At 38.9% G+C, this 21005-nt stretch overlaps 1 protein-coding gene across 1 annotated transcript in view; it reads left to right on the top strand.

Moving 5' to 3' along the window:
* The window catches only part of CTNND2 (catenin (cadherin-associated protein), delta 2), a 538576-nt gene that overhangs the window by 461751 nt on the left and 55820 nt on the right, over positions 1–21005 (top strand). The window contains exon 14 of the mRNA XM_010571474.1: positions 2561–2711. Coding sequence (XP_010569776.1) covers positions 2561–2711 — 151 coding nt within the window. The remainder of the gene's footprint in view (positions 1–2560; positions 2712–21005) is intronic.

Raw genomic sequence — 21005 nt, 5'->3', positions numbered from 1 at the left:
CCTGAGTGATTCCCCATGTAATCCGTATTGGAGGTGCTACATCCATGATGTCCTTTCGCAATGAATGACAGCACCTTTCTGTACACTGTCTGCTAGCTTGAACTCTTACTCAACCAGGCAGGCTCACTCCTTTCTCAGAATAGTCTCACTGCTACCACGAACTCTCACTCCGGCAGTCACCTTGTAATCACAGCAGGCACGGCGGAGGCCTCCCCTGGGAGAGGGGTAGAAAATCCAGCAATGGGAGTTTTTCAGTGCAAAGAGCTATTGCTTTGGGTACTCCCAGCTGCAGGTGAGAGTGTGTTTAACTGGCAGGTAAATATGTGTTTATTAAAACAGGAAGCTTAGAAAGATTAATTTGGTGTTTTCATAGCATCCCTTATATTTAATACCTCATTAAAATCAAGGTATAGGAAAGAAATTATTTTTCAGCAGATACTTTCTGTTAAACTCACTGATCCTTAAGATGTGTTTTAGTTTTTTTCTGGTGATTATCCGATACACTGGTTCTAGAGAAGAGACTGGGGCAGAAAGCACAGAATAAGATCAATCAAGAATGCTGCTACCGCTTCTCTCACCTAAGAGCTATTTGCTTCGCTGCAGAAAATGATGGCACATTTACGTTTTAGACGTATTACATTACTGTGCTCAGTGATGCCAAGAACCTCATGTCCCATTTACCTGACTTGAAAGCTTATCGTAACCATTATCACTTTTATCTACAGCAAAGTCCAGCCAGCTGGCTTTTGTTACGCATAGTTACTACAGAGGAGAAATAATAAAATAATATTCTTTAAATGCTGGTTTCTTTTCCTTTTTCCCAATTACCCCTGAATGACATCACCTGAAATGAATTTGTACTCCAGATAGTGCAACACTGCAGCCCGTGTCTGTCTCCGTATTTACTTTTCTTATCGTAAAATATATTCTGGCTTTTCCTATTCAGGGCACCTGTCTATAGTATAAACAGATGCTAGCGTTTAAAGTGTGCACTTCAGCTGTGGTAAGTAGAGGCCGTATGCCGAGGTTAAGCATGGTCTGCTGACAGTGAGGGTGCTTACCTTTTTCTAATGCTCTATTTCCTGGAATTTGTTTTTACTCTTTCTGTTTATGGAGGAACACTATTGTGATGTAACTGCTCTTTAAGGTGTGATCTAACTGTTCTTTAAGGAAGGTTTCTCAAAAGAGAAGGGTCATCATGATCTGAAAATCCTAAGCCTTATCATCCTAGTTTCTGAAATATTTGCAATATTTCAAAGGCTAAGCGCTTCCAGAATTTTGTCTTCACCTTCCAGGTACGATGGCAGGATAAGCATCCATGCCATAGCACTAAAAGGAGGGAGAAGCTCTGCTTCAGTAAATTTTTTTCAACTATCGGTACAAGGGGCATTAACATGAATGTGAACTTTATGAAAATTCCAGAGAGGAGTTCAGGATGTGGGGAGGAATATATGCCTAGCAGATGGCTTGTTTTGAAGTGGGCTGTGCTGAGAAGACCTGCGCCTCCTGCAGGTGTCCAAACATCTCAAATTTGGCAATACCTGTAGATTTTAAAACCACAAGGTCACAGTTTTGGTCTTGTTTACATTTTTTCCAACTCCTGGACCCAACAGTGGAATGAAAAAGAGGATAGCATAGTTAGTCTTTCATCCCTTCAGGTGCTGGGAACCCCAAGTTGTGCAGCATTGGATGGACCTCCTAGTCACAGCACGCTGCACAGATCCTATCCATGGAGAGGTTCACTGGCATGATAGTCTTTAGAGCTCTTAGAGGATGTTCTTAAACAACTCTGTTCATCATTTCTACTGTCAAACAATACTGAGAACATGCTGCTTCGCTTTGAGATAAAGACAAGGGCATGCCGGTGGTGTCATGACCAGCTGCCAAGTGGGAGATGCCAACAGGCTTCTCCGATACGATCAGCCGCGGGGTTTATCCCGCAGCCATGTGGTACACGCAGGACGGCACAGCACAGGCCTGCGCCTCCCTCGGGTCAACTCTTACCGTGATCTCTAACTCCTCGATGTACATTAGTCTCCCGGTTAGGACCACTACAGGTGCCAAAACCAGACATATAGTTGTCCTCATTTTTCCTTCTGAACAAGTTGACAATCACAAGAGAAATTACAGCAGCATTTTCATGGGTTTAGACCATGTAGTTCTTATACTAATAACAAAGAAACCTCTTGAACGTGTTTTGTAATATATATTTTGTAATATAAATTTTGTTGTTTTAGCAGTGAACAAACATCATTAGATGTTGCATAGGAAATGCTGATGCAAAGCAAGTGGCCTGCAGGTTTGGGCTGTAAAAATGTAACCAGGTGTGCTAGGAGTAGTCAATTCATCATTTAATTTCTCTGCCACCATAAAAAATCAGTGCAGACTTCCAAATCAAGTGGTTGCCTAGCATCATAAATGCAATTATTTCCTGTCTTTTGAGTTTAAATCCACATGTTTCTGTTACCCCTTACTCTGTATCTGTTAGAAACTCAGATGCCTTGCTTTCTGTAGTGGGTTTCTCACTTTCTTCTTCACGCTCTCCCATGTGTCTTCACAGTGGTCAGTGTACATCCGCGCCGCTGTCCGCAAAGAAAAAGGATTGCCAATCCTGGTGGAGCTGCTTCGAATAGACAATGACCGGGTGGTATGTGCAGTTGCTACAGCTTTACGAAACATGGCCTTAGATGTCAGAAATAAGGAGTTAATAGGTATGTTCTTTCCAAACAATCTATATATTCCGTGGGTTTGGGTTTTTTGTTGGTTTTTTTCCAGTTTGCAGTAGAATGAGCACAATGAAAACAATTATTCTCACATTTCTAGCACAGTTTCTTTAATTCTTTCTCTGATGTGTCATATTCAGATTTTATGTGACAGCTTAGTGCTATATTGCAAGGAATTGTTAAAGTAATTAAACATCATGCAATGTTTCATGATCTGTCATACTGTAATCTCCAGAAGAAAAGCAATGGCTTTGTTCTGCTTTAGCACTTCATTCCTAGGCTGGCAGTAGCACTTGCATCTTCCAGATCAAGGATCTAAGCAGAGCAGCCACTCCTGATCCTCAGATTATCTGCCGCAAGTAATTTTGGGGTTATGAAGTGACAAATCATAATGATTTTAAGATGGTTCCAGGAGTTTACTGGGCAGATTAGTAGCTCCAGCAAGAGAAGTGGGAAATGCTTGATTCACAAACACATATGCAGTTAAGGAAGAGGACAATAATTTACATAAATCATTGTTGCCCTTGAATTCTGATGGTATGGTGAGCAAACATCTTGGGGGTTTGGAGATTTTTTATCTTGTTTGGGGTTTTAGTGGGGTTTTTTAGCTGAAATTCATCCAAACACTGTGGATCGTTGAATTTTTATTTCATGTTCTGTCTTTGAAAAATAATCACTTCCTTGATTTTGAACTATTTCAACAGTCATGACAAAATCATTTCTACTTCTTCTGTACATTAAGAGCATATTTTTTATTCATTTTTGCTAACTTGTTAATTTGTTATCATGACAGCATGCTACTCCTCCTCTGCTTTTAATTACAGAATTCCACAAATAGATACTTTGATCATAATATTTTATTATTTGTATCCAGTGCTATCTCAGGGTTAGTGCTGCATGACAGCAGTGCTCTGCAAGTTGTTAAAACAAGGCAATCACTCTTCTCACATATTGTACAAACTAAAGAGACTTCACTGACAAATGTTGTAAAGCAAATAGAGGTACAGGTTGGTGAGCAGTGTAAATGTGCTGTGATTGCCCAGGGATTGAACTCAAGACTGATGCTTTACCTTCAAGACCAGCCTGCTTGTTCAGCTTTTGCTCATATTATAGCTGATAAAATTGGCATGAAATTAGATTTGTTCTATTAGATATGTTCTATTGTGTTCAGCTTTTGGGAAGCGTGCTGCATATGTGTTCTTAGTGGGTTTTTGTTGTTTTCTAGGTATTTTAAAGTAGAAATTACTGCTGAAGCAAGTATAACAGGCCATCTAATCTGGATTAATAATGGCCCTTTTTTTTTTCTCTCATGATCCCACCTCCACATTCAGTCTACAGCATGTCATAGTCTCTATTATTTAACATCTTATTCCTTTATTTGTGGGACTTCCTCTACAGGGTTCACAAACCATGTTCATACTGAGTTATCTTCTATAATCTCTTATCCCTACTTATTGATATGACAAGAAAACCTTTACAGTTGAATTTACAGAGTATAAATGTGGTTTGTAATGCCATGAGTTAGACTATATATGGTTGCCTTTTCTGTGCTCTGATTATTATTTTTTAATTGAAAGTTTTATTTCCTTCCCAAATCTGAAAATTTCATTTAGGAAAGTAAGGCTATACATGTGAAATTCAGCTGTCTTAATATGATGTGCCATTCAAAATACTGGATAAATTATGGATAGCAAGCTTGCACAACCTCAACATTTTAATATTTTATTAAATTCTTGAAGAACATGTGACATAAACAAAGATGAATTTTAAAAAGGTGGAAAAAGTCTGTTGAAAATAATTACCTAATAAATTTATTTATGTAGCCAACTTGTAATGGCTGTACAGTGCTGCTCAGATTTAAGTTATTTGTGGGGTGATTCTGGGGAATTGTACTTCATAACTGCAATACAAATTTGCTGCAGTTTAAACACGCCCATATGACAGGGAAGTTATGACTGTAATTCCTGAACCATTTCAGCTGTGATCTTTATATGTTCATTTCTTTGGCTTTCATCATTGAACTTCAAAGAAACAGTAATAACAGTCATTATTTCTCTTGTTCCTGAATATACTTTAGCAAATAGGGTCTATCATAGTGCTGATTTTCAGAAATGCTAAACACCTGGAATGGTCAAGGATTTCAACTCAGGTTGTAGGCGATCCATTTTTTGTGATTACAGTTCCACATGTTCTACAGTGCTGTTGTTATGGAAAGGAGGACTCAGAAGGGGCTTCTTCAGGCTAGTCGCTCCAGCATCTTTCTGCCTAAGCAGAATCGACCTCCTCTTTATCTTTCCCCTTTGCAGTTTTTGTTTATGCATCATATTCTTGCGGTGACAAACTCTGCCTCCCAAACTGGAATTTGCCCCTTAAGATAAGCTTTTTTAAAGGTGAATTTTCCAACTGTATATATAGTAAAATTACATAAGTAGAATTGAGTTGGTTGGGGTTTTTTAATGCATCTATAAAGCTTTCTTTTCAGTTGTGCTGTGGCTCCATTCCCGGCTGACAAATTTTTACTGAAATGTGCCAGAGAATGAAATATTTCTTTCTGCTGCTGCCAAGCAGCCCATAAATCAGTGTTGAGGCACCTGGCAAATACATCAGCTTGCTGAAATCCAGACTCACCTGTACCGAACTACAAAACAAACAAAAAGACACTTCTTTTAAATGGCCAGAAGTTTCTTTCTAGACTTCATTGAACTGACCAGTCTGTTTTTCACATAGATCTATCAAGTGTGTTGTTATATTGCTACAGGTTGGTGTCACGCTTCTCTTGTAATTTATCTGAGCCATCCCCATAACAGCACTTTCTTTGTTCGTAGTGAGGTCTTCTTCCTGGGTTTCATTTCAGGCACGCTCCATGTCCTTAAAAGGACCCTCTTTTTTCTCCTTCTCCATCGCTTTTGCATTATGCCATGTGTCTCTAGGCAGAGACAGCGGGCAGATTCATTTTTCTCCTTCCCAAAATTAAACTGCACTCAACGACATGGCAAACCTGGCCTACTTAGTACTGGCGCTAGATAATCCAGCACCCAGTGTGCGTTCCTGGTCACAGTCAGACCACGTTCATTTTCCAGTTGCCTTTCAGGACCCTCGTCTGCATGAAGTAGTACCCACTCTATGTTGCTTCCCAAGAGTGCACCCCATGGGAAGGTTTATCAGCATTCTCTGTCTCCCAGCAGTGCCACAGCGGAGGGAAGAGGTGCTGTGGGTCTTGAGAAGACCCACTACTGGTAGTGCCTGGTTTGTTCTTCTCTGGTCTCCAAGGTCTAGGCTGCACAGTGCCCCTCTGTCCCTCTGGTACCCCAGCATCTTCCTGCTTCTTCTCACATGCTCTGTAAGCTTTTTGGAAGGCTTGTTTTCTTTCCTCGAAGCAGGTTCTGTCCCTGCTAAGCTTCTCCAGGGGGCCATTAACTTCTCCCCCCAGCCCCACTAGATGCCTCCAAGTTGCCCAAAACCCACATTTTTTTGCTTTTGATTAGTCATTTAGATAGAAGAAAATCACTTTTATCCCACAGGTCCTCCAAGACCTCTGTGCACTTATGTCATCCCCATGTTCCTTCCTTCTTCCTTTATGTTTCCCTCTCTCTCAAAAAAAGGGGGAAGGAGGGGAAAGTAGAATAACAAACCTACCCTTCTGTGTCCCTCAGCGCTATATAGGTGCCTTAATTTGAGGATATGGCATTATTTCCCCCCCCCCCCAGGAATGTCGTTTTTAACTTGAGGATTACCTGCAGACCTGCTGCTTCTGGCAGCGCCACGGCAGGCCAGCACCGCGCACCGGAGCAGTGCCACCATCTTCCCTACAGTAGGCGCACCTACAGACTTTTATTCTCTAAAGCCACACTTTCTTGGAATGATGTCAAAAAATTGCTAACTTAGTATAAGGTTTTTTTCTTTAAATAGAGGAAACTTGGATCAGCTGGGCAGAGCAGAAAGGCTTAAAAATAAAGCCATCTTCTGTAAACAGAGTCTTTGCAGGATGAATTGTTTCCTTGCAGCCTGCTCCAGCAATCTTCAGTGGCTTTCTGATTCAGACACCTTCCACACAGTCCTCTGGGCTTCTAGGAAACTTTCTGTGGATCATCTGAGCCTGCACTGTAGACCTGTGTCCTACTTTAGATAAAATCTCTTTTCCTCCATAGAGTCTCCCAGCCAGCACTGGTGCAGCAACCTCCCTTCTTGCTATTCCCTCTCCTCACTCTGCATGGGAGAAGGTTTTCCAAACCGAGATTCCCCATTTGATCCTGAGGAACGAGCCAGCTTCATCTTTTCTTTTATCTGAAACACAGCCAGCAGTTTTCCTCTCTGCTGCCATCCATGACCTCTTTAACAAAAGAGAATATGAAGTCTACAGTTAATTGAAAACTATGTGACTTGTTATTCTACCTACAAAAGCAGGTACAGACTGTCCCTGTCAGTGAAATTTTTCAAGGATGAATCTCTGTCCCCAAAATTTGCGTTTGCATTGTTCTTGTATATGCACAGCATTTACCTTTGATTTTAAATTACAATTACTGTGGCATTTTAAAGTGCAGTAGGTGGTCTTTCAGAAGAGTTAAGCTGATTTTTCAAGCTGCCCCAGATGAGAAATTTGTCACTATTTATATAATGCAGAATATGTACAATATAGGATTTGCCCTCTTGAAGTACAGTCTGGAACTTATCACTAAACAGTATGAAATGAAATACTAATAGAAGTCCACAGGGTATGGGCTTTGGGGTGAATGCAGAGCTGGAGGTAAAATTTATAAAATTTCAATACACAGTTTTGTGCTTCAGGTCTTTCTATCAGTTTTCTCTTATCCTGACAGTGGTTTCTAATGCTATTTTGGGTCACTGTTGATTGAGAGAAGTATTGTACTAGTAATTCAAGAGCACCATTCTTTCTCTTGGCCTCTTGGCCTGTATTTTTGTGGTTAAATAAAAGATGTTTTTAGAGACTGGAAGTATTTTGATCACTCACCCTTGAATAAAAAGGACAATTCCACTTAAAGGTTTTTGTTGACTTCTCGTGCTGTGTAGAATGTATCTCTTCCCTTAAAATGTGTAGAGAATCCGTGTGTCTGTTCAGGGCTCTAGATGCTAGAGAGTTTGACGAGATAAATTGAAGTGTTGCAATGCTTAAGACATCCTTTTTGTGGCTATCGCTGTAAAAGCATGATTCAGATAGTTATGTTAGTGGTACAATTTCTGCTGCCTTCAGAAGGTTTTGAATCAAGTCCTGAAACAGGGCCTGTAGCAGGGGTCATTTTTTAATAATTGTTCCTGAGTTGGGGGCTACAAGATGTCAGTACTGAATTATTCTCAATTCACTGCTCATGTGTTGGTAATGCAGTTATAAGATATACACAAAATTCAACAACAGCATATCAATTAAATTGTTACTTGATGTGTGTTGAAACCTGCTTAATCTTGCTAGGTGTCTAAAAGTTCATGTCCAATATAAGGTACCTGTATTAGACTGCCTTATAGTTGACTGAGAGAGAAAGACTCCGAGAAAGTGATTTATTTTATCTGACGTGCTAAAATGGATCTCACCCTGTATTACTGTCCCACTATTGTTGACTGATGAAAAAATTCTAGGGAATGCGTAAATTGCTGCTGAGTGTGTGCCTTTTCATCTCATGAGCAATGTGGATCTATTTGGGTGCCTGAAATAACTGGTGTTTGTTTCAAAGTTTTATTGCTAAACTTGAGAAAGTTTGATTGAAATATATATCTGGAGTTCACACCTCTAATGAATTGTTAGACTCGCAGAATAATTCAGGTTGGAAGGAACCTCAGGAGGTCATCTTGCCCAGCCTTGCACTCAAAGCAGGGTCAGGTATGTTATTTCAAAGTGTGATATTGATTCACATTTGGAAAGATTTGCTTTCAGCTGTTAGGCTGAAAACATGTCAGAAACAAGTATTTGCATTCTCACAGCAGAACATGACTTCTGGAGCATAAATAACTACATGGGGATCTCCTATCTTAGAACATGGCCTCATTTTAAGACTGTAAGTTTGTTTCAGTATTAGTAATAAATCCAAGTGAAAACAGTGTTCAGTTTTGTAGTTACAAGAACAGCAGCTGTAAGAAATTCTAAGTCCTAGTAATGTACATTGATAGAGAATATGGGGATGGGTTGGGAGATGATTAAATCAAATATGCAGCTTTCATCCCACTTAGAGTGTCAACATGCAGTTTTCTCTCCTTTTTAAACGTGAGCACTTCTGAATTTCTCACACACACATCTCAAGGATCTGAAAGAGACGAATTTTTTTGTTGAGTTTTTAATTGACTTATAAAGTATCTTAGTCACTGAAATGTTAAATTGGCATAAATTTGCAATGCACAAGATGCCAGAAAGCATTAAGCAGGAATCGTAGACATTTCTTCAGAAGAAGGTGAAGACAGAATATATGCTGCAATTTGTTTAATTTGTGACAGTTTTTATTGCACTTCATTTGTTGTGTTTAATAGTTGAGCTGTGCAAAACCTATATTACAATAAACAGATACCTGAATAAGAAGAGGCTGTCATCAAGAAGTTGATTTAGGAAATGGAAGATATGGTCACGCAGCAAGAGTTGGTGCTCCTTACTCTGTATCAATGAAGAGAAACATGTTAGTTAAGGTGGTAAATGCGTAATTAAGCTTTGATGTTTTATAACACCTATACAGCAAAGTCCAGACTCCCTGGTTTCTAGTGTTGTATACATAAAGTTAGCTGAGAATTTAAACTGATAAAAGTTTAAATGTTAAATATTTTTTCCATTACAGTGTAAAAGCCTTGTGTCAAGGAGATTTTGACTTTCCATGTGCCTTTAGCCACTTGTGCTTTGCCTTTTGCTCCCGTTTATCTCAAATATATTTCTGACAAGCAGACCTGGTGGTTATAGAGGTTAGGAAAGTTTTCCTTCCTCAGCCATTTCTTTCTAAGTAACATTCTCAAGTGAAGGGATTTAGGGGGAAAAATGGAATTGGTAAAACTGAATTCTCATTTTTAGTATCAAAGTCAAGATCAAGCATTTTCAAGGCTAGATTAAGTCTTTTGCATCTGAACTTCTCTGTTGCCTAAGTATGGCTGTCTGGATTTGGGGGCATTTTTCTCTACTGTGTACCATCTAAAAAAACTGGTGTTTCAGCTAGTCAGGTAGGCTTCTGCTGTGGACAGCAGAGAGAAAATGGCACCTCTATGTGTTTATCCCACTTACCTCTATCAGCTGAAGTCTTGGATCTTGTGGTGGAATGGGTCCTGTGTGAAAACCTAGAGGAGTAGCCACAGACTCGATGGCTAACTTTTGGGTGACTGAATATAAGCAAGTAGTACCCCATCAGAAGGCATTCTGATAATGCAGAACAAGTACTGTCCTGCTCCCTTTTACTTAGCTCAGTAGACTTTGCAAGGGCAATTAGTGAAAAAGCACTACAATTTTTCATTGTCACTCAAAACAACAGAAATAACTGTATGGAGGCTTAGATCTAGGATAACGAAGAATACCGCTTTCACAGATCTGTTTTTCATTGTAATGCCAACTCATTGAATCACACAGCATTTCATCTCCATAAAATAAGATCAAGATGCCTCACAAATACTAACCACAACCCAGCCCTAGGTCAGCTATTCATCGTAGTAGAATAACCTGTGGGGAAATGCCTGGAAAATGCCCGTGTTTCTATTTTAAATACCAGAGTCTCAAGAGAATCATCTTCAGTGTTGCACCATGACAGCTTATCTAGATGATAGTGGTAATTTTAAATGATGCCATATAATGTTGTAAGGTTTATAAACCTTAAAGCCTTTAGTATAGTTTTTATAAGTTTGTATTCACATTCGGTATTACTTAAGGTTAAATGCTGAGTGCAAGTCATAGAAGTTGCAAAATCTTATGGAGGTGGCCCAGGAAAGCCTAGATTCAGTGTGGCTGCCTAAAACACCGCCACCAGAAAACAAGCAGCAGCCAACAGATGTGCCTTTTCACTTCATTGATGTGCGTTTCACACATAAGAAAGTGCCCCAACCTGCACCTTACATTTTGAGATAAACAATTTCTGTTTGGATCTGTTCTTCTGCACAAGGTAGAAAGCAATTAAACTGTAACTGTATCCACTTTTCTCACTCAGAAGATTGACATTTCAAACAATTCAATATTAATTTTCATCTCTGTTTCTCAGTATGTTCATGCTGAGAAGTGCTACTTATCTCTTGAAAATTCAGAGTTCCGATCTAAAAAGTGCATATAATTCAGTCGCATATTCCATAAAACATGCAAAGGTAGAAATACAAATGTCACAAACTGCCAAAGTAATTTTAAAAGTACTTTTAAATCCATGAGGAATTATCCTAAATCTGCAAAGCGATTTTCAAAATGCAAGTTTTGTGACAGCCTTACATTAACAGATAAGTGTATCAAAACAGATGTTTCCAGCCTGTTCTGTATCAGCTTCGATTCATGGAACAGTGAGCTAGTTTTATTCTATGTAAGATGCAAAATAACCTTTTCTCCTGAAATCCTTATCAACTTAAGTGATTTTCAAATGATAGAAATTACATATATGGCGTTTTTTACTGACAGCACTTTTCTTTGAAGAAACTAGAACTCCTGTCCTATTCATGACAAATGTCGGTGAAAGGGAGTAGAACGTGGCAGGTGAATTAGCGTTTGATAGAGGAAAGTACCATCCTTTCCTTCTCACATGTGAACACCCTGGGAATAGGACTGGGGCACTGTAGTCCCAAAGGATGTTGGAGGTGAAGCTGAGAAATGCAAAAAATTTAAAAAAAAAGGGGGGGGATGAATGTATGTCTATTAAATTTAAGCTATACAGAGGTTGCTTCCAGTCATATTAATAGTAATTTTCTCTGTGAATCCACATCCTTGCACTTTCTAAATTAATGCAGTTGTTTTTGCAAAATCTCATACAATCCTAGTTCCCACTCCTTAGTGACGGTACACAATGTCCCTCTCCCCACATGTGGCTTTTGAGATACTCAGACTTCTATTTCAGTGTCCCCAAACTTGTCTTCTGCATGTTTCAGAGTGGTGGTTGCTTAAAAAGGAAGAATGTTAAGGACAAAACCCAAACACCTTTCACAAAGGTGACACTGGTAGAAAACTCAGATTGCAGAGACCTAAAAGATTTCTGTGCCCCTGCACAGGGCTATGCTGACATGATGCAGGCTAACACAGAAGTGACATACCTGTGGATATGCAACACAGATGTTTGTCATAATCCGTTAGAAAAATATTTGCACTGTAAAATGTTTCGTTTTCCCAGGATAAAAATATGACAAAGGTAGAAGATATCAGAGAGTCGGTGTTCAAAGTATGCAAGATTAGGAAACAGCACAGATGTCTGGATTCTTACAATTGGCATTGTAACTAAATCTCAACGCAGTTAAATGGAATTTAGTTTTTCTTTCTCTTCCTGATCATTAGGTGCTTACACAACATTCTTGGTTGTTAGCAGTTGCCCCAGTATACCCAGAAGGTGACGGCATTTCTTTGTTGGGTTATATGCATTCTGTGACAAAATATGGGTGATCCTAGTGTTATTTTAGTCTTTGACAGTTATAAAAAGGGAACTCGGTCTCATACTTGTTGCTTTCTGCATGGCATCTTCAGATGCTGCTGTTTTCTTACAAAATAATTGTTCTTTGTGAAGTACTTTGACATAGGATTTGCTTGCTTGTGAGAACTAAGTCATACACTAGTTGTTTCCATCATTTATTATGGGCTTTAGTGTTAAAGGCTCTTGTTTCAGATGACATTATTAAAACTTCAAATATCCTTTGATTACAGAAAGCAGAAAAATGGTCTTTTGCTGCAGCCTTTACAGATGAATTCTTGCATTTCCTCATGAACATTGTACCTTTACATGCATGTAGTATCTCTAAAAAGGCACTGTCCGAGACTGGCTGGAAGCACTGTCACTATGTGTTAGCTTTCTGCTCGCTTCTGGGGTTCTTATGGATACTAGTTGAATAGGTCTCAGACTAAATCAGCTTGCACCCCTACTTACCAAGCAATTTTTAAAAAAATCCAAATCTGCTGTTTCATGCTTATAACTGATGGGACTGAATAGCAACTGTTTTGTAATATGCAGTCACAAAATATTAAAAGGGTAACAAATTCTCATCATCTGAGATAAGTGAGGAAATAATCAATTTGCTGAGGGGCCTTATTATCATAATTCCGTAAGGTAAGACTGTGATTCTGGTACTTAATATCTCGATGGGCTCAATTAAACAAAAATAAAGAAATGTAGTTTTCCTCCCAAGGAAAGCCTAGAGAACCCTTAGAATCAGCTTCAAAGCCCCATTGATGTCTCCGTGGCATCTCTATGAAATTATTTGAAATCTGGTATTACTGATACAATCTTTAGTATTATTATGTTTTTCATTTTCCCTTTGCTTCCTCTTGTGGCTGCGTTATGCAAGGGATTTTGCGAACATGAAAAAGATACAATGACTACCCCCTAGAGTTAGCAATTTTATGTATGTATAATGTAGAATCATAGAATAGTTTGGGTTGGAAGTACTTTATAACGATAGATCACACTTCAGGAATTGATCTAAGAAAGCGTTTATATGCGTTACTGCTTAAACCCATGCTTTTTGTGTAGAAGTGTAATATCTGTAGTGCAAATTGAAAGGTCAGGTTAAGACAAAAGAATACAGCACTTTGTTAAAACTTAGAACTGAAGGCATTTCTTTTTTTAAAAGAAACTAGATAATTGAATATTTTAGATATGATCCCTCCTATACTCCAGAATGAAGATTTTGAAGAAACTTAATCAGACAACCACCTCCAAAGAGATCGCTTTGAGAATTTTCCATAGATTGTGGAGCCCTGCCCTACAGAAAGAAATGAAAATAAAACCTACCTTGTTGCAGGTGCTTTATAAACCCTGATGAATGTGCAGGGAAGGAACCACCAATAAAATTCAAAAGTTACTTGTCTTTCTGGGCAGTCTTAACTCTTAAGTAATTGCTAACAGTCTAGGATACATATACTTTGAAATTCATGTGGGTACTAGATGATCTTGTGCCAGTTTGCCTCCTTTTAGTCCATGTAAGCCTAGAAAAGTAAGTTAACTGGGTAACTTAAGAAAATGCATTTAAAAAATAAACTCACTGTCTCCGTCTGTAGGGAAGACTTTAGTCTGCCAGTGCAACAAAAGACAGAATCTGGTCTTACTGAATCCATTGGGCTTGGAAGGGACCTCGAGAGGTCAGCTAGTCCAACCTCCTGGGCAAGGGAGGGTCCAGCGGGAGCAGGTTGCTCAGGACCTTGTCCAGTTGGTGAAGGGATGGAGATTCCTCAACCTCCCTGGGCAACCTGTTGCATTGTTTGACCACCCTCATAGTAAAAATTCTCTCCCTTTTATCAGCTGGAATTTCCTGTGTTCTAACTTGTGTCTTTTGCTTCTTTTTCTCAGACTGTGGAATTCTCAGATGAGCCTCACTCCATCTTCTCTACACCATCCCATTAAGTAGTTGTAGCCAACAGTAAGATCTCTCCTTTACCTTCTCTTAAGGCCTAGAAAATGCAGTTCTTGTATGCCATGTGTTCCAGCCTCCTGACTGTCTTTGCGGTGCTCCACTGGACTTGTTCCAATATTGCAATGTCTTTCTTGTACTGGGGAGACCAAAACTGGATGCGATACTCTAGATGCAGTCTAGAGGCAAAATCATTTGAGTCTAGAGAAAGAATCATTTCTGTGATTGGTTGGCTAGACTGCATCTAATACAGCCTGGGATGTGGTTGGCCTTCCTTGCTGCAGGGGCACATTGTGGACTCATGCTCAACTCGTCCATCAGCATCCCTCAGTTTCGCGGGTTTTTTTGAAAACCTGCTTTCCAACTAGTTGACCCCCAGCCTGTGCTGGTGCAGGGAATTATTTTATCTGGAGTGTAGGACTTTACATTTGCCTTTCTTGAGCTTTGAGGTTCCTGTCCAGCTGTCCATCTGAATAGCAGTCCTGCCCTCCAGTATATTGACTACTCGTCCCAACATCATATTGTCCACAGTCTTTCTGAGAATGCTTTCTATCCTATCATCCAGGTTGTTAATGAAGATGTTAAACAATATTGCCCCCAGTATCACCACCTGTGGGACACCACTAGTAACCATCTGCCAGTTGGATTTCGTACTGGCGATCACCACCTTTTGAGCCCAGCGGTCCAGCCAGTTTTCCACCCACCATATCATCCACTTATCTGTTCAAAATCTCAGTAAGGATGCTACAGTGAGCAAGAAATGGATAAGCTGACATGTTCGTTATTTCAAGCCTTGCAGAGTAAACTCTGTAATTCCTAAATTAAAAGTGGATAAACATGATTTAAATGTGTTTAACCTCAGTGACATCATTGCATATACTTAAGTTACTTCAGGACAAGTTTCACCAAATCTTAAGCCAAAATTTCAGTGTGACAATGTATAAGGACCAGTCAAATCATCTTGTTGTGGAATCAAGGCCAAAACAGGACAATTGCCACTAAATTCACTCAGACACGGAAGTTAGCTTTATTTACCAGAGAGGGAATTATAATAATAGCTCAAAATGTTGCGTTTTTAGTAAGGCATTGTACTGGCAGATTTTAAAAGGGGAATACTGTGGAATGTCTTTAACTTTGTCTTTGGAATTGGTTACTTTAAAATCAGTGGAAATAAATGTAGTTTCCCTAGTGTTCAGTAGTGATGCCCATTATTAAACTAGTGTTAGTAATCACATGTAGACTAATAGATTCTGATCTGCTATACAATTCAATTATATAGCAGTAACATGAATTTTAAATTATTGCAGATACATGGAAAAAATTGGTCATTGTCAGAAATGTAGCACAAAACACTGTAATGTCCAAAGGCATTTTCATTCTCTCCTTTAATGTAACTTTCTTCAACTTCACCTCTGTATATCATCTGCAAAATTATCCCCGTATTAAATTGACATAGAGTGTCTTTAACTTAATCTTTATATGTATGAATATATACAAACAAAATATATATGTGTGTGTTTGTATGTATGTGGGTAGGTAGGTTTTAATCCAAACTTTTACCTGCACCAAAGAGGAAGGGAAGCTGTGTTGGGGAGTCCACATGCATATAGAAATGTACTCCATTCATTTAAAAAACACATATTATGGCATACAATTGCAACAACCAGAATAAAATCTTCTAGCTGTCAGCTTAATCTTACTCTCATGAAAGCTAAAAGGAATTCTTCCATCAAATTCCTTAGAAGCAGGATTCAACTCAGACTTACAAAGCAGCATTCTTAAGGTAGAGTGAATAGGCTGCATAGGTGCTAATCATCATAACAATGTCAACGGTGAGGTCTACTTTAAATCGATTAGTTAAGTATGAGAGCAGGGAAAGTGAAAGTACAACTGTTTTTTACCATGTTAATAATATCTGGGTAAAATTTTAGGTGCTTAATGGTGAATTAAAGACCTGAATTTCTATTTTCAGTCATGACATAGGCTCTAAGCAGACTGTTTTAACGGGACTAATAGTTTATTCAGAAAAATGGAGTTGAATGCCAGTTAAGTCACTTTCATCCTTTGAAAGTGTTGCACTTTCCCCACTATGTGTATTTAGTAGAAATAAATTCTTGTTAAACATATTCTATAAAACAGTTCCTTTTTTTAATAGTGGCATTTCTGTTTTCACTCTAAAATTATAGGTTCTCAGTTGATTGAGTTAGCACTTTTAGGAAACTAGAGTTCCCTCACCTAAGACGTGGTAACTCACCCTGAGGCAGTCAGTGGCAGAAGATATTCCTGCTCCTAGGCTCCCCCCAGCCTCTCATTAACACATTGTGTCTACAGTCACACCACCTGTGTGAGTCAGCACTGCCTGATGTATTGGTCAAAATGAGCTGGGTGAGCAAAAACTTACTTTTTCCTTTTACAGACAAACTTTTGTCAAACAGAACGAACTCAAACAAGTCACGTGAGCAGCCGACCTGAGGGGTGGAAAGCTCTGACTTGGCCCAGTAGTGCTTGTGAGGCTCAAAATGTGGTCATTATCTGATAAATTTTCACACTTGCATGCTGGATGTCTGCCCACACCCTGACAGTTGTTTTATTTTGTTAGAATCCAGCCACCATGAGCCCTAGCATAGTATTATTGCACCATTGTAAACTGTTACGTTACAATGAACCCTCCTTCCCCACCCCACCCCACCCCACCCCCCAAAAAAAACCAGTTTTGGTAATTCCTTCATGTCTTTACTCAAAAATTAGAATAACAAAACAGATAAGCTGTGTTCCTCAGCCAGACAAAAGCAGGCTCCTTCAGAATATGATGATATCAGATAAGCTGGCAAGCCAGCGTGTATAATTTCCCTATATAGGTATTAAATCTTCAGCAGTTAAAGGTGTTATCCTCTGTTGTACAATACTGTACTGCAATGTCTAAATCAAGCCCAAAAGAACAGGGCATGTCTCCTTCTCTCTTGTGAGGCACTAACAATCCAAGATACCGAGTACATCATGAGCAAAGCCTTTGAGATAGGGGTTCTGAGAGTGGATTTTTGTGCATTATCTGCTGTAGTTAAATCCATTCTTCTGCCTTGGGATCGAATATGTATATGCCTTATACTGAAGAGCTCAGCCTCTTCCTAGGGAGACTGAAATTCATCTCATTCACTTGTAGCCCTATTTAAGCATCTTTCATTCACTGGGACTTTTCTGATAAGCTATCCTCAGCTTACAGAAACTTCAAAGCTGAGGCAAAGTTATTAAAAAGAGAAAGAGAACTGCACCTTTAGTTCAAGCTTCAAACAAGACAAAAATTGATTAAGACTCAGAGATTAGCTTTGTTGCAACCATTTCCACATACTTACGGAAATCAAATGTTGTCTCTCTCATTACCCTTTTTATTCTAAAATCTACTTAAAACTTAAGAGATTGGTACCTATTAGCCTGGCAGTTTTAATGAGACACTGCAATTAGGAGCTCTGTGACTGGAGATTTGTTGTAGAATTGCCACTGAAGTAAACAAAGTAAGAGAATTAAATGGTTTAGAAAGCAAACACAATAAAATCACATCTAGAAGTTGGAAGAGTTAACTTGTTCTCTAGGTTTGTTCAGTTACTCCTGAGGAGGAAAACCATGAAGTCTTAGATGGCTTCTTGAGTTGGTCATTGGCCTGTCTTGCCTTGGTTTCCATAACTGTGAATGAATAATCACATGTCTCTTTGTCATTGTCAGGGACAATTAATGTGCAGAAAATGCTTAGACATCATCAGCTAAAAGGCATTATAAAAAGCGCATCATTATTACAAAAGTAATAAGTGAGAGTAGTTGAATCTATTATTGAAGCTGAGATAGCAGTCAGTTTGGTCTGTCTTCCTAGCTATTCTTGCTACTTTCATTTGAACTCAGTCTAGTTGGTCCTTATCTTTCCTGAAGTTCAGAATTCAGACTACTTGTGGTATTCCTCCATAAGCTTTGCAGAGAGGAACATATTCTCTGTATGTTCTGCCAGGAATATATGTTAATACACTCCTGTATAGCTGTCTTTCTCACAGCAACCCGTCTTGTAACACATGCCTATCACATCATCCTCTCAGGCTTCCTGATCCTTTTCTGCAGAATTACTACTCAGTGGGTTGTTCTTCATTCTGTATTTCTGCAGATAATCATCTCCTGCCAGGGTATGATATTAACCATTTGCCTTTGATGAATTCCATCTTCTTAAATCAAGAGAACTGAATTCTAAACCAGTCTTCAAACATTTTTCAGCCCCTGTCCTTCTCTCTTTCACCATCCATACCACTGACTGTGACACTGGATGGATATAGACCCAGGATAGAAGATTGTCCACAGAACTTACTGCATACATTTTCTACAGAATGCATTTGATACATGCTTCTATTTCAATGACGAAACCTTGGTAACTGTTCTGAATTGCACCATCCAAACATTTTTCATCCTATTTGCAGCAGTCCTTGTTAGCTTTCTCCTGAGAGTGTTATGTGAGACTACTCTCAATGATGTCATGACAAGTGAGCTTTCCTCCATGGGACCTTCTGCAACAGGATATTTTCTTTTAACCACAAAATGCACAAATATACCATATTTTACTGCTGCATTTGCATTTTAATAGTGCAAACCACCAGTAGAATACCCCCCAAAAAACCCTCTTGAAACCTTATAAGGGACCCAATGTTACTGCTGGCACGATTTTGCATAGCCCGCTCTTTCTTTCTTTCTGTATTGTTCTTCATTCCTACAGGCTGCATGTCTGCAGGGATAAAGACTAACATCATGAGAGTAAACTGCAGCTGCTCTAGGAGTGTATTCCTTCCAGGGACATACTCTTATGCCCACTTTTCTCCCAAATTACAAAATGTTTGAAAAGTAGCATCAAGTTTCAACTGCCATGACAAAAGAGAAGAAGCATAGGTTTTTGAGACAGCTAAAACATGGATTAATTTAAAAACTTAATGTGCTAGTGGTTTGTGTTAAAGATAGGTTTGGGTTTTAAGGGCATCTACAGCTGCATAGTAGTATGTACATGTACCAATACATAGAAACCATCTTAATTTCTATTCCTGTTCTATCAATAAATACATATTTTCTGCTCTGTATTAGCTAATCTTTCCACCTGCATACATACTCTGGCCACCCTCATATCCCAGAATATATTCAAATCAGAAAGATTGCAGTCCATTGTGGACTTTATGTAGGCAAAATTCTGTTTAAAAATTGTGCTGGGAGAAGAGACTAAGCATGCATGTACATACGTGAAGAGACACATGCATGGTATTTAAATATTTATTTTGTTATGTATGCTAGCCTTTTTAGCAGGAGAGCAGCAAAGGGACTATATGTGCCATCCAGTCTATTACGTCAACTATTTCAGGTATAATACATGTATTTTTTAAACAGTCTTCTCCTACTGATAATGCAGTTGTCTCTTGTGATGTTTGTGCTTTGCGTTGGTTTTGCATTTGCTTTGGGCAGGAAGGTTGAACTAGACAAACTGCAGATGTCCTTTCCAACCTCAGTTATTCTGATTCTAGTTGTAATTATGAAATTTACTTGATACTAATACAAACATTCTTTCATGTGTATCTAAACCCAAATACTTCTATGAATTATAAGAAGAGCATTATCTGACTCAGTCTCTGAAAGGAAAAATAATTCCAGGACAAAGAGAACTTGAACATAAATGACAGATTTATCTACTTTAATTTGTTTTCAGAAGAGGATTTCATAGCTCAGAAGTCGGTCAGGTTCCAAGATATTCTCCGGGATGTTTACTTTTAATATTTGAAATAAATATGTACTGAGGATATATTCCAGACATTTTCAAAGATAAGAATATTCATGTCAATAAATCTGAAAACTAAGAAATATCCAATAGAATATCACATAAGTGGTAAGAGTGTGCTTTATATTAATGATTTTTAAAGAATCTTTTCAGTATGGTTTGTCCGCTATAAATTTCATACAACATGACTGCAGATATTTTTGTATTGCTGATTCTATTAGATAAGGAGCTCATGTTTAAAGAAACGCGTGGCTGCATGATATTGCTGCTAACTGCATCTCATTCAAAAGCTGATATGCCAATACTAATATTCTCTCTCCTTCCCTCATATTTTTCTCAGAAGTTTCATTTATCTGAGTGGAATTTTTTTGAAGAGTAGGGCAATGATACTTAAGATCCATTGAGTTTAGTGATGCCATTTAAATAGAGTATTTAGCATAATTGTCGAAGGGAGGACCAGTGCCATTTGCTAGTGCATTGCATCAGATCCATCACTATCCTCCAGCTGCTTTAAACTGTATTTGATTCATAGGCAGGAATTTTAATTGGGTGTTTCTGCTAAGTCAAATAAGCTGGGAACCAGCTTGTGCTGCAGAAACACCATGGCTAACGGGAGCAAAATCATTCATTTTCTCGCATAGTGAAGACTAATGTTTGCTGGAGACAGTGATAAATGGAGCCTCACCTCACTGCTCCGGCTCAGCTTTATGAGAGCAAGATCACGCTAAAAAAACTGCAGTTTCTTTTTCAACAGTTATAAATAATTGTTGTGGCAATTTATTTTCTTCTTTTACCAGATTGTTCATTATTGGGTTTTGTTACGGGCTCGGACTTTGTGGTACCGGGGTCGGGGATTAGATTTTGGGATTGGGGTGGGGGTCGAGGTAGGAGTTAGGAGTCAGGCTTAGGGTTAGCGGTCAGAGTTATTGTAAAGGTTTAACAAACGTGGTCCCACGATCGACGTCCCTTCACCTGAATCCTCACAGCCACGAGGTCGCCCGTCC

The sequence above is a fragment of the Haliaeetus leucocephalus genome, unplaced genomic scaffold, assembly GCF_000737465.1.
Source record: "Haliaeetus leucocephalus isolate CR32 unplaced genomic scaffold, Haliaeetus_leucocephalus-4.0 Scaffold328, whole genome shotgun sequence".
Classification (NCBI taxonomy): domain Eukaryota; kingdom Metazoa; phylum Chordata; class Aves; order Accipitriformes; family Accipitridae; genus Haliaeetus; species Haliaeetus leucocephalus.
The sequence above is the reverse complement of the archived record's forward strand: the minus strand, read 5'-3'. Positions and strand labels throughout refer to the sequence as shown.